At 37.7% G+C, this 12,091-nt stretch overlaps 1 protein-coding gene across 1 annotated transcript; it reads right to left on the bottom strand.

Moving 5' to 3' along the window:
* Nucleotides 1-5,124: 5,124 nt before the first annotated feature.
* On the bottom strand, nucleotides 5,125-10,290 carry LOC103088483 (olfactory receptor 52B4-like). The gene is given in 3 exon segments (XM_082931274.1): nucleotides 5,125-5,714; nucleotides 5,717-6,097; nucleotides 10,278-10,290. Coding segments are annotated over 3 exon segments (984 nt in total).
* Between the last annotated feature and the right edge of the window lie 1,801 nt (nucleotides 10,291-12,091).

The following is a 12,091-nucleotide window of genomic DNA, read 5'->3' as shown; positions in this document are numbered from 1 at the left end:
AATTAAGTCATTTACAAAACAGAAACTGTCTCACAGCCATAGAAAACAAGCTTATGGTTACCAAAGGGGAAAGGGGGTGGAAGAGGGATAAATTAGGAGTTTAGGATTAGCAGATACATACTACTATATAGAAAATAGATAAACAACAGGGGACTACTGTATAGCACAGGGAACTACATTCAATATCTTCTAATACTTTTGATGAGAAAGAAAAGGAAAAGATTATATATGTATGTGTGTGTATATATATATATATATATATACACACACACACATATATATATCTGAATCACTATGCTGTACACCAGAAACTAACACAATATTGTAATTCCACTATACATCAGTTTTTTAAAATAATAATTTAAAAATACAAAACTAAAATAGATAAACAACAAAGTCCTACTTTATTCCACAGGGAACTATATTCAATATCCTGTCATAAACCATAATGGAAATTAATATGAAAAAGAATATATATACATATACACTTATAACTGAGTCACTTTGCTATGCACTGGAAACTAACCCATTGTAAATCAATAAAATAAGTAAATAAATAAAACTTCAATGAAACAAAAAAGAATGAACATAATCATAATGACAGCAAATATATATATAAAACCTCTAAGTCTATAGATACCTTTCCAAGTACTTTATGTATAATATCCCATGTAATCCTCACTCAAATTCTCTGTTGATTAAATAATCTTTCATTTTTAAGTTTTAAAAACTAAAATATAGAAATTGATGCAAACAACATTCAAATCATAGCTTAAGAATTTTCAAACATTAAACAATGAAAAAGACAAAGTATATTTCACAAATATAGCTATTAATATTTGTCTTTTTTTTAACTAATGGAGTATTACTTTGCCATTAAAGAGAATGAAATAATGCCATTTGCAGTAACATGGATGGACCTAGAGATTATCATACTAAGTGAAGCAAGTCAGACAGAGAAAGAGAAATGTTGTATGATATAGCTTATATGTGGAATCTAAAAAGAAATGATACAGATGTATTTATTTACAAAACAGAAACAGACTCACAGATTTAGAGAACAAACTTATGGTTACTGGGGGGAAGGGTGGGGGAAGGGATAGTTAGGGAGTTCGTGATTGACATGTACACACTGCTATATTTAAAATGGATAACCAACAAGGACCTACTGTATAGCACATGGAACTCTGCTCAATGTTATGTGGCAGCCTGGATGGGAGGGGAGTTTCTGGGAGAATGGATATATGTATATGTATATGTATACAAGCGACTGAGTCGCTTTGCTATGAACCTGAAATTATCATAACTCTGTTAATCAGCTATACTCCAATATAAAATTAAAAGTTTAAAAAAATACTGCACAAATAGTTAAACTAAATATAATAGAGAAAATATAATTATTGTTTTTTTTAAAAAAATGAAAATAGAAAAGAAAAACATAAAGCTTTCAAGAGTTAAATGAGCAAAGACAGGAAGAGCCAGATCATTTACAAGTTAAAGGACCCAACAGAACAGACTTTAAAAATAAAACAGAAATTGGTTTGTCCCTACCTCTTCCATTGATCTTGGCAGAGTTTCAGTTTCCTCGGTATCATGCTTATTTCGTGGAGCTGCAATTTGCTAATCACTTAACAAATGATAGCTATCTTTAACTCACAAGAAGAAATAAAACTATCCAACAAATATTCAAACTCAGTAGTAATCAAAAACCTGTTAGCAAAAAACCCAAATTCAGCTAACTTGCAGGATACAAATCAATACACAAAAATCAGTTCTGTATCTATACACTAATAACAAACAATCCAAAAGAGAAATTAACACACAATTCCATTTACAATTACATAAATTGAATAAACTACCTAGGAATAAATTTAACCAAAGAGATGAAAGACCTGTACCCTAAAAACTATAAGACATTGGTGGAAGAAATTGAAGAAGACACAAACAAATGGAAAATTATTTTGTGGTCATGGATTGGAAGAACTCATATTGTTGAAAGAACCATACTACCCAAAGCAATCTACGAATACAATGCAACCCCTATAAAAATTCCAATGGCATTTTTCAGAGATATAGAAAAACAATACTAAAATTTGTATGGAGCCACAAAAACCCCAAATAACCAAACCAGTCTTGAGAAAGAACAAGCTAGAGGCATCATGCTTCCTGAGTTCACACTATATCACAAAGCCATGGTAATCAAACATGGTATTGGCATAAACACAGACCCATAGATCAATGGAACAGAAAAGAGAGCCAAGTAATCAACCTATCCATATAAATTTAATTGATTTACAACAAAGAAGACTAGCATATACAATAGGGAAAGGACAGTCTCTTCAACAAGTGGTCTTGGAAAAACTCAACAGCCACATGAAAAAGAGTGAAACTGGACCCCTCTCTTATACCATTCATAAAAATCAATTCAAAATGGATTAAAGACTTGAACAGAAGACCTGAAACTGTAAAACACCTAGAAGGAAACATAGGCAGTAAGCCATGTGACATTGGTCTTGGTGATAATTTCTTGAAACTGATACCAAAGGCAAAAGTAAAATAAACAAGTGAGATTACATCAAACTAAAAAGCCTCTGAACAGCAAAGGAAACCATCAACAAAATGGAAAGACAACCTACCAATTGGGAAAAAAATATTTGCAAATCGTATATCTGGTAATGAAATAAAATGTATATTTTAAGGCAGGACAAGAACATTTAAACATAAGATTCTTCACTCTGTCTGTCTGGGCTTCCTCCTTCCCTCCCTAATGTGCAATGTGCATCTGCCTTACACATGAAACAGATCTCCTCAAAGGGAGAAATGTTTCTCAATCACAAAGAGCAATGTGTTTCTTCCTTTCTTCTGAAGCTAACACTGTAACTTCTTAAAATATCAGCCTTCTTTCCAACTCTGTAGGGGGTCATGGTGACTTGCTGTTCACTTTTTACCTGCTTATCTGGACTATGTATCTTTGGTGAACTTTATGTAAAATGTCAGTATGTTATTTGATGTATGATCCTTTGTCTCAAAAATGTACTCTGCCTTCGACTTCTAAGAGACAGAACAGTTCTCAGAGATTCCGAGGGTCTGTCTCCCGGGTTATAATCCTCAATTTGGCTCGAAAAAAATTCTCTTTTTCTTCTCAATTTGATTGTTAATTGAATTTTTCAACAATGGTAAGGGCTTAATATCCAAAATATATGAAGAACTCATACAGCTCAATAGGAAAAACTGAAACAATCTGATTTTAAAATGAGCAGAGGATCTGAATAAACATTTTTCCAAAGAAGACATACAGATGGCCAACAGGTACATGAAAAGGAGCTCAGCATCATTAATCATCAGAGAAATACAAATCAAAACCACAAGGAGATGTCATCTCACACCTTTGCAATGGATATTATCAAAAATACAAGAAATAACACGTGTCAGTGAGGATGTGAAGAAAAGGGAACCACCATGCACTGTTGGTGGGAATGTAAATTGTTGCAACCACTATAGAAAAGAGTATGGAGGTTCCTCAAAAAATTAAAAATATAGCTACCATGTGATCCTCAAATTGCACTTCTGGGTATTTATCTGAAGGAAATGAAAATACTGACTCAAAAATCATCTGCACCCCCAGGTTTATTATTGCAGCATTATTTACAATAGCTAAGGCATGGCAACAACCTAAGTGTACATGGATGCATGGATAGATAAAGAAAATACAGCATGTATATCATGAAATATTATTCCAGATTAAAAAATAAATAAATCCTGCCATTTGTGATAACATAGATGGAACTTGATGGCATTATGTCAAGTGAAATAGGTTAGACAGAGAAAAAATAAATACTGTGTGATATCACTTGTATGTGAAAAATCTAAAGAAGTTGAGCTCAGAGAGATTGGTAATAGAAAGGTGGTTGCCAGAGTCTGGGGGCGGGGGAGAGGAGGAGTTGTTGGTCAAAGGGTACAAACTACCAGTTAGAAGAGGACTAAGTTCTCAGGATAATAACAGCATGGTGATTAGAGTGAACAACTCTGTGTCATATACTTGAAAGTCGATAACACTGTACATCTTAGATGTTCTCACCACAAAAAAAGGAAATGACAGTTTTGTTCGATGATGGAGGCGTGGTACTACTGTGGTAATCATGCTGTAAAAAACGAAGTGTGTAGGAACAACAAGATATACACCTTAAATTACACAATGTCGTATGGCAACTATATCTCAATAAACCTGGGAGAAAATATTTTCTACAAGTCAAGAGATGTTATCCCAAGACAAAGCATGGATATATTTGGAGTATGGCATGAATTGGGAATGGTAAAGAATTAATGAGCTGGCGGGTCAATGGAAGTGCAGATTCCTTGGAAATTGATCTAGGAAGTACTGCATTAAAGGAGGCCAAAAAACAGTCCTTGACTGCCCAGCTGATGAGATCACTGAAGATCATGGTCTGATGTGAAAATTGAGGGACTTCCCATTCTTCAACATTCTCCTGGTACATAGCACCCATCAAATACCACATTAGCATTTTCCCATTACACAAGGGATCAGCCTCAGTCTCCAAAAGGGTTTTGAAAATGTGATTCAAGCAAGTCATTTACATTCCTGTACTCTGACATATATGTGATAGGATATAAATTATAGTATAATAAAAATACCCAAAACCCTAAGAATCACTGATTCTAAGAAAGTTGCTTAGCTACATAGAAAGACATAAAGGAATGCAGGTTTATATGTGATAGTTCAGGGATGTCACAAGATGTCTCAAAGGATGAGAAACTCAGTGACGAATAATTGAAAAAAATGTGAAACCAGAGCATTGTTCTCATTTCTTCTATTACCAAAGATCAGGTTAGTGATATGTAAGATGTAAGACTTTGGGAAGTCCTATTTCTAGCCACATACTCTGTGCAGGATGGAGCTTACTCAGTCGAACACGACATTGCTCACTGTACTGCTTTGACAGTAGAAACTGGAAGTTCAGTACCTACCTGGTGAACATTCTACAGAAACAATTCACTAAACTATTACCTAGTGTGTTAGTTTACCACTAGCATTTATATCCACCAGTTCTATAGTTCTCATCATGGATAGCTAGAGATGTTGAAAACGCTGTTCCTCCTCCAAAGTTATTTCTGCATTGGAAAAAATATGTGAGCTACCTGCTCTCGAATTTGCTCGATCTTGATCCCATAAGTGAAGGGATTCAGCATAGGTGGACCCAGAATGCACACATTATCCAACAAGATGTGGATATGAGGTGGAACCTGGCTTCCAAACTGCTGAGTAAGCGTTGTGATGATCGCAGGCCCATAAAAGAGGATGATGATGCAGACATGAGAGCCACACGTGTTGAGAGCCTTGTGACAAGCATCTTGGGAAGGCACGTGGAAGACAGCATGGAGAATAAGCGTGTAGGAAACGAAAATTAATAGGACATCTAAGACCACTGTTGACATTATAACAAAGAGTCCATACCAGATGTTTACTCGTATGTCATTACAAGCATATTTGGCCAAGCCAATGTGTTCACAACAGGTGTCTGGAATTATATTAATCTGGCAGAAAGTCAGTCTTTTCAGAAGAAATATCATGGGGAAAATCATACAATAACTTCTCAGAAAGATGGTAACACCAATTTTCCCAATCAGTGTGTGTGTAAGAATAGTGGTGTATCTCAGTGGGTAGAAGTATATGGCAATGTAGCAGTCAAATGCCACACCAGCAAGGTCCCTGACTCAGACATGAAAGTGCTGTGTGTAATGAAGAACTGTGTGATGCAGCGATTCAAGGAGATGTCCCCAGCACAGAACCAGAAGATGGCCAAGGCCTGAGGTACTACGTATGTGGAGAGGACAAAGTCTGCCCCGGCCAGCACGCAGAGGAAGAGGTACATGGGTTCATGGAGGCTGTGCTTTGTCACAATAATGAATATGAGAAGGCTGTTGCCAGATAGGGCAATGACGTACGAAAAGAAGAAAGGGATGGAAATCCACATGTGCTGGTCCTCTAGGCCAGGGATGCCCAGCAAGTGGAAGACTGTGTGACTGACACCAGTGTGGTTTAAGGAAACATACCCATGGAGACCACCAGAGACATCACCTCATACTCACAGAGATGAAAAATCCAGATTTTCCTGGAATATTCTTTTGGCATATCTCACACTCTCCATCTTCTTTGAACATGCAAATAATAAGAAACATAAAAAGTCAATAGGGTATGTTCTCTGCTTCAATGAGTGAAAGTCTAATTAGAAGATATGCATATCTCCAGATAATCAAACAAAACATATCATTGTATATATTTCTCCTACCAACAGAGGCTTATGAATATTCAAAGGAAATCATTATATGTACGTGTGAAGGCTGTAACAAGAGGTTTCTTGAATATAAACTTGAACTTCACCTTGTGGTGGATGGTTTATCATAAAGAGAATGAAAAGAGAACGAAGTAATATGGAAAACGTAGGTATTCAAATTGAAGTATACCATTTATGAACAGTGTTCGTTCAGATCCAGGTGGCTATGCACAGGGAATACTGAAGAAAGCAGCGTGTGGGGTCATACAGGGAGATTTGGCCTAACTGATGGAAATGAGATTTAAAATCTCTCTGAATTCACCACATACAATTTGCACACTTGTGAAGGGATTCAGTAGACAAAGGTTAAGGAATAACACCGACAGGGCCTGTGTGCCTGAGGTGACACACTGCTCATGCTCACATCTTAGGAACTACGTTTAGAAATGATTGAAATTGGAAAATAAGGCATTAGTGCTGGGAGGCGATGGGGATGACATTTGGAAGATTTTTCTGCAGGCAGAAATATTGTCATTTGGTTCTTAGTGTACATTCATTCATTCATTAATCCAGATGCAGAAAAAATGAGAAACTTTCAGGATCCTAGGGGCTTAAGTTTGAGAGTGAAGCAAACTTTAAGCAGGTGGTTTTAGAAAATTGGAAATAAATGTTGATTCTTTCTGTTGACGGGTATCTCAGAATATCTATATCAGTATAAGTTATGTCTTAGGCTCATTAACAGTTTATCTTCCATCCCAGGTTACCTCTCTTGGTGCCTCTGTTTTTTCTTTGAGGGGAGGAAGATCAGCTCCTATAACCATCCTCCCAGTGATGGAAGAAACTGTTCTACAATTACAGTTACTGGTCAAGAGAGTCTAGTCACTGGCCTTGATACAGGGAACTGTCTCTGGAGAGTATAGGGCTGCTCTGTGAGAAGGAAAAAGCCAGAAAGACACAATTCAACACAGAGAGGGTCTTGAGAAGGGACGAGATGATAGAAGCTGAGGATGGGTGTGTGTTTGGAGAAAAGGAGTAAAAGGGAAGCGCTGTTTGTTTTGGGGGGTTTTTTTCACTGAAAAATGGAAGCCAGGGAACTCAGAGGTATTTGCCTGTTTGGTCTCCTGATAGAGCGACTTTGGTGTAATACATGTTCATCCTAGAAATCCCCTTTCAAATGTCTCCTGTCACATGTTTTCTTCTCACATCTGCCTAAGAGGGCCTGGAGGTCTCCTCTTTCCACACCCTGCTTTAGGAACCCCAGCACAGATCCCAGACATTCTCAGGGCTCCTCTCATATTTGCCAAGACATATCTGCAGTCTAAGTCAGTATTTCCATCTTCTAATGCCCGGTCCACTTATTGGGCACCAGTTATTTTTTGGATGATGACTCTTTATTTACTAACTTTCAGGAACATCAGATAGACCATGTATTCTCACCTCCCTCCCCAGACCTCACCTTCCACTTCTGCTAGAACCAACCAGATTTGTGTCTCTGGTCACTATCATTCCACACATATTAACAGCCTCCAAGTGTCCTGTACCCTCTGGCCTGTCTGGGACATAACACCTGCCCAGCACTCACCTTCGTCCTTGAACCAACCCCATCTGCAGGTGTATAATTCTTTTATCAGCCTTAGACTGAGTCTTCAGGAACAGCCGTTCAATTGGAGATGAAATTTACCTTGTTGCAGGATTTGGGCTCTTTATCCTCTGTCACGAGAGCCCTTGAGGGAAAGCACTTACACCAGGGCTCCAGGGACAGAACTGTCTCCAAGAGCCTCACCTTCTTCCTAAATCGGCTGGGTCTCTAAGACCACTTCACATCTTCCTCACTTCCTCCCACTCCTTTTCTCTGTTTTTCATCTCCAGATAATCTGACACATAAATCATCTACCATGTAAACCAGCCTTGCTTCAGGCCTATTGTAATGCAACAGGAGTATAAATACTTAAAATTAATATGGACTCATGGTTTTTAAAGTTTCATTCTTCATGGAAACAATTAATGAAATTCACATGAGTCTCAAATTCCAGAGCCATGAATACTGATGTTTACCTCTGTTGTCTAAGGGTATAGAATTGTATGAGCTTAGCAGTTAGTAGGAGACGTGTGAGTCTTGATGCCTTAGACATGTCTCTATTTCATTTGCCTAACTAACTCCTTTAACTGCATTCAAGATTGTTCACTTTATCTTAATTTTCAGTTTGATCTGCAGAGGCCTACACATAGCTTTCTTTGTTTTTAAAGTCCCTGAAGTTCTCAGAGATTTTCGAATCTGTAAATTTATTGTTTTTACCACATTTGGATATATTCAGCAATTATTTCTTACAAAACATTTTTCTGTCCCCTTCTCTCATTTCATTTCGACATCCCAACAACAACACATGTTAGACCTCTTGACATTGTTGCATCAGTGTTTGAAAGTCTCTTGATTTTTCTGTATTTTCTGTCTCTTCTCCAGCTGGATAATTCTATTGAAAGATCTGATTGTCTATTTCCACAGGTAGGGTTACCTTGGTCAAGGGGTAAATGCATTTGTAGTTTTGTCCTATGTGGATAGATTCCCTTTGAGAGGCTACACTATCTTTCATTACTAACAGCAATGTATGAAAGTAACTTTTTCCTCACAGACTTTCCTGTAGACTATATTGTCAAGTCATTGAACATTTGTCAGCCTGATAGTTTGTCGAGTGGTACTATCTGCACAAATGAATGGCAATAATTCTTCCCTCTGCTGTCCACACAAGACAACTCCTTCATCATGAGCTACAGTCTATTATCCACTCCCTTGCACCTGTGATGGCCTCATGACTTGCTTTGGCCAATGGAGTGAGGTGGAAGTATTATATCCTCTGCCCAGTGGATTTACAGTGAAGTGAAAGTAGGAACATCAGTCAGAAGGTGAATATATAATCAAGAAGCAACACCAGGGTAGATTGGACTTGGGAAGTGAGGGAATTGAAATAAAATAATTACAAATGAAGCTACTGACACACTTATATTGTGAGGTTATTGCTTCTTGGATTATAAAGTATTTCTATCATTTTTGGACTTTTTAAAATTGTTATTGTAAACTCACAAATACAGAAAACAAAACAAAACAAATGAATGGCCTAACAAATTCTTATAAGGCAAACATCACCCAGGTTAAGAAATAAAACTTGATCAGACACACCTGCAGCTGTGTCCATGTGCCAAGTCACAGTCAAAGCTATCCTTGGCATACCTAACCTTTCTAGTTTCATGTATATTCATACCTTACAGCAATTTGCATCTAAATGCTGCGATTTCATCTTCAACAACCTTCTAAATATTCCATTTGTCTCTGTGTCTAAACTGGAACCATGTCTGTCTACTCAAGAAACTGCTGTATTTCCAGCAGCACATCTAAATCTTTATTTCCCATTCCTCATGGTTAGACAGAACGATATTATTGTTAGCTACAATTACAACTTACAAGCATAACTTCCCCTCCATTTAGCAAAACTACCAACACCAGTCGTGTTCAGACCACATGGCAACTATTCTCCCACCATATTTAACTAACAGCTGATCTAGCCCCATCCTCCCCACCCAATGTTTTTTTTTAATGTAGCACCCGGAGGACCACAGAGAATTGAGCAGCTTTCTGGTCCAAATTCTGACTCAATTTTGGTGGATCTGAAGCTGGAAAGAACTTGCCACAATGAAGAGCATCCTAAGATACTGGTAAAAGGACTGTCCAATGATGAAGATCAGGATTCGGCATCCTGGGACTGCACTCACCACGAGCAAGACCCGAAGATACCTTTGGAATGCTGCCAGCAGTTCGCAGTCCTGGCTAAACACTGTGGGTAACATCTACAGCTCCACGTAAATGATCTCTGGGTTCCAACCACCCCTTCTAATCTGTCTCCGACTCTCCACACAAGGAAGCCCCAGGTGCTGCAGGGGTTCGGGAGGAAACATGGGCCCAGGCAGCCTCCCAGGTGACCTTTAACTCACCTTCTGCTCTCATTCTTAGCAACTCCAGCAGCCAAAAGTTTACCCACTCAATGCCAACAGTGTTCAGGGTTTTGACGTCTTCCTCAACTGCATCTTTTTTTTTAAGATTTTTTTGATGTGGACCATTTTTTTTAAAGTCTTTACTGAATTGGTTACAATATTGCTTCTGTTTTATTTTTTGGCTTTTTTCCTGCAAGGCATGTGGGATCTTAGCTCCCTGACCAGGGATCGAACCCCCACCCCCTACCTTGGAAGGTGAAGTCCCAACCACTGAGCTACCTGGGAAGTCCCTCAACTGCATTTTTCTAACTCTACAAGAGACACCAACTTCTACAGTTCCATCAAGAACTCTACCACTAGATCAAAATTGAAACAGTAAATTCACCATTAAAGTTCTAACTTTCCAATCTCTTTTATATGTTTGTGATCTATAAGGGGTCTTAGACAATGTTCCACCATCTATTTAATCCAGTCCCATTCCTTTTCACTTATTCACATACACTTTATATTTTGTTTTTTTAAGTAAATGTATTATATTATTTTTAATTTTTATTGGACTATATAGTTGATTTACAATGTTGTATTAGTTTCTACTGTACAGCAAAGTGAATCAGTTATACATATATATATCCACTCTTTTTTAGATTCTTTTCCCATATAGCTCATTACAGAGTTGAAAAGAGTTCCTTGTGCTATAGGGTAGGTCCTTATTAGTTATCTATTTTATATACATTTTATATTTTGTAATTCATCACTGTAATCACTCCATTTTAGCACCTGCAACATTTTACTGATCTGTCATATTTTCATTGACTTGCCCATACAGATAGGAACTCAATTAGCAACATATTAAATTTTCCTCAAAATGGATTTTCCAGCAAAAATAATATCAACTGGACAAAACATTTCTATCTTCAGAACACCCAAAACTACCTAAAAATCTACTTCAATTTGGTATTCCCATCACATGAAATGATAGCCTCAATGGATTATCCCCTCCTGGCACCTATCCTGACCCTCTACCAACCATCAGAGGAGAGACTGATCATAAAGGGTACTGAATCTACCAGGAAAGAAACCCTCACTGCCCTACCACCAGCACTGCCACATGAATGTACGTGCACCTGGTCACCTATGGTGAAAACCAGAAAATTGAGAGTGCTTCTAAATTCCTCCCTCTCTCTGCTCTTCAGCAAGTCCTGTAATTTCAACTCCAATATCTCTCTGGTCCCATATCTACTCCACCTCTCCAGAGCCACCACCCTACAACTGGGTCCACTCTTATCTTCAGGAATTACTGTACAAGCTAGTCCCAACAGGTCCAACTTTGCTCCAATGTGCCTACACTCTGTAAAGAAAGTCGACATCTACTTTGTGACATAGCAAGTAACCTAATTCAACCAACCCAACTACCTCTCCTTTATTTTCCCCTGCATGTCACACAGGACATGTTGCCACTGCTGATTAGAACCAAGAGTGTTTTACTTCCCAATAGTAAGGATCCACTTTCAGAGGAGCACAAAACTCAAAATGATGAATGTTTTAAGCATAAAGAAAATTCTCCTTAGGAAAGAATGCTTTTCTCCATGGAATTCAAATGGCTTGAACAATAAGAAGCCAAGGGGATTCATTTGTAATATGCATCCCCTACCACAAATGAAAAGACACCTTATCTTTAAATTAGAGGTTTTATTTCATTTAATGAGCTATTTAATTAAACAGATCATACCAGGATTTTAGTAATAAATGCCACCCATTATCTACCCTGAGTTTCTAATACAGTTGGCATTACTAAAAGACATACAATCTAAACA

Source organism: Lipotes vexillifer, unplaced genomic scaffold (assembly GCF_000442215.2).
Source record: "Lipotes vexillifer unplaced genomic scaffold, Lipotes_vexillifer_v1.1 scaffold557, whole genome shotgun sequence".
In the NCBI taxonomy this organism is placed as follows: Eukaryota; Metazoa; Chordata; class Mammalia; order Artiodactyla; family Lipotidae; genus Lipotes; species Lipotes vexillifer.
The sequence above is the reverse complement of the archived record's forward strand: the minus strand, read 5'-3'. Positions and strand labels throughout refer to the sequence as shown.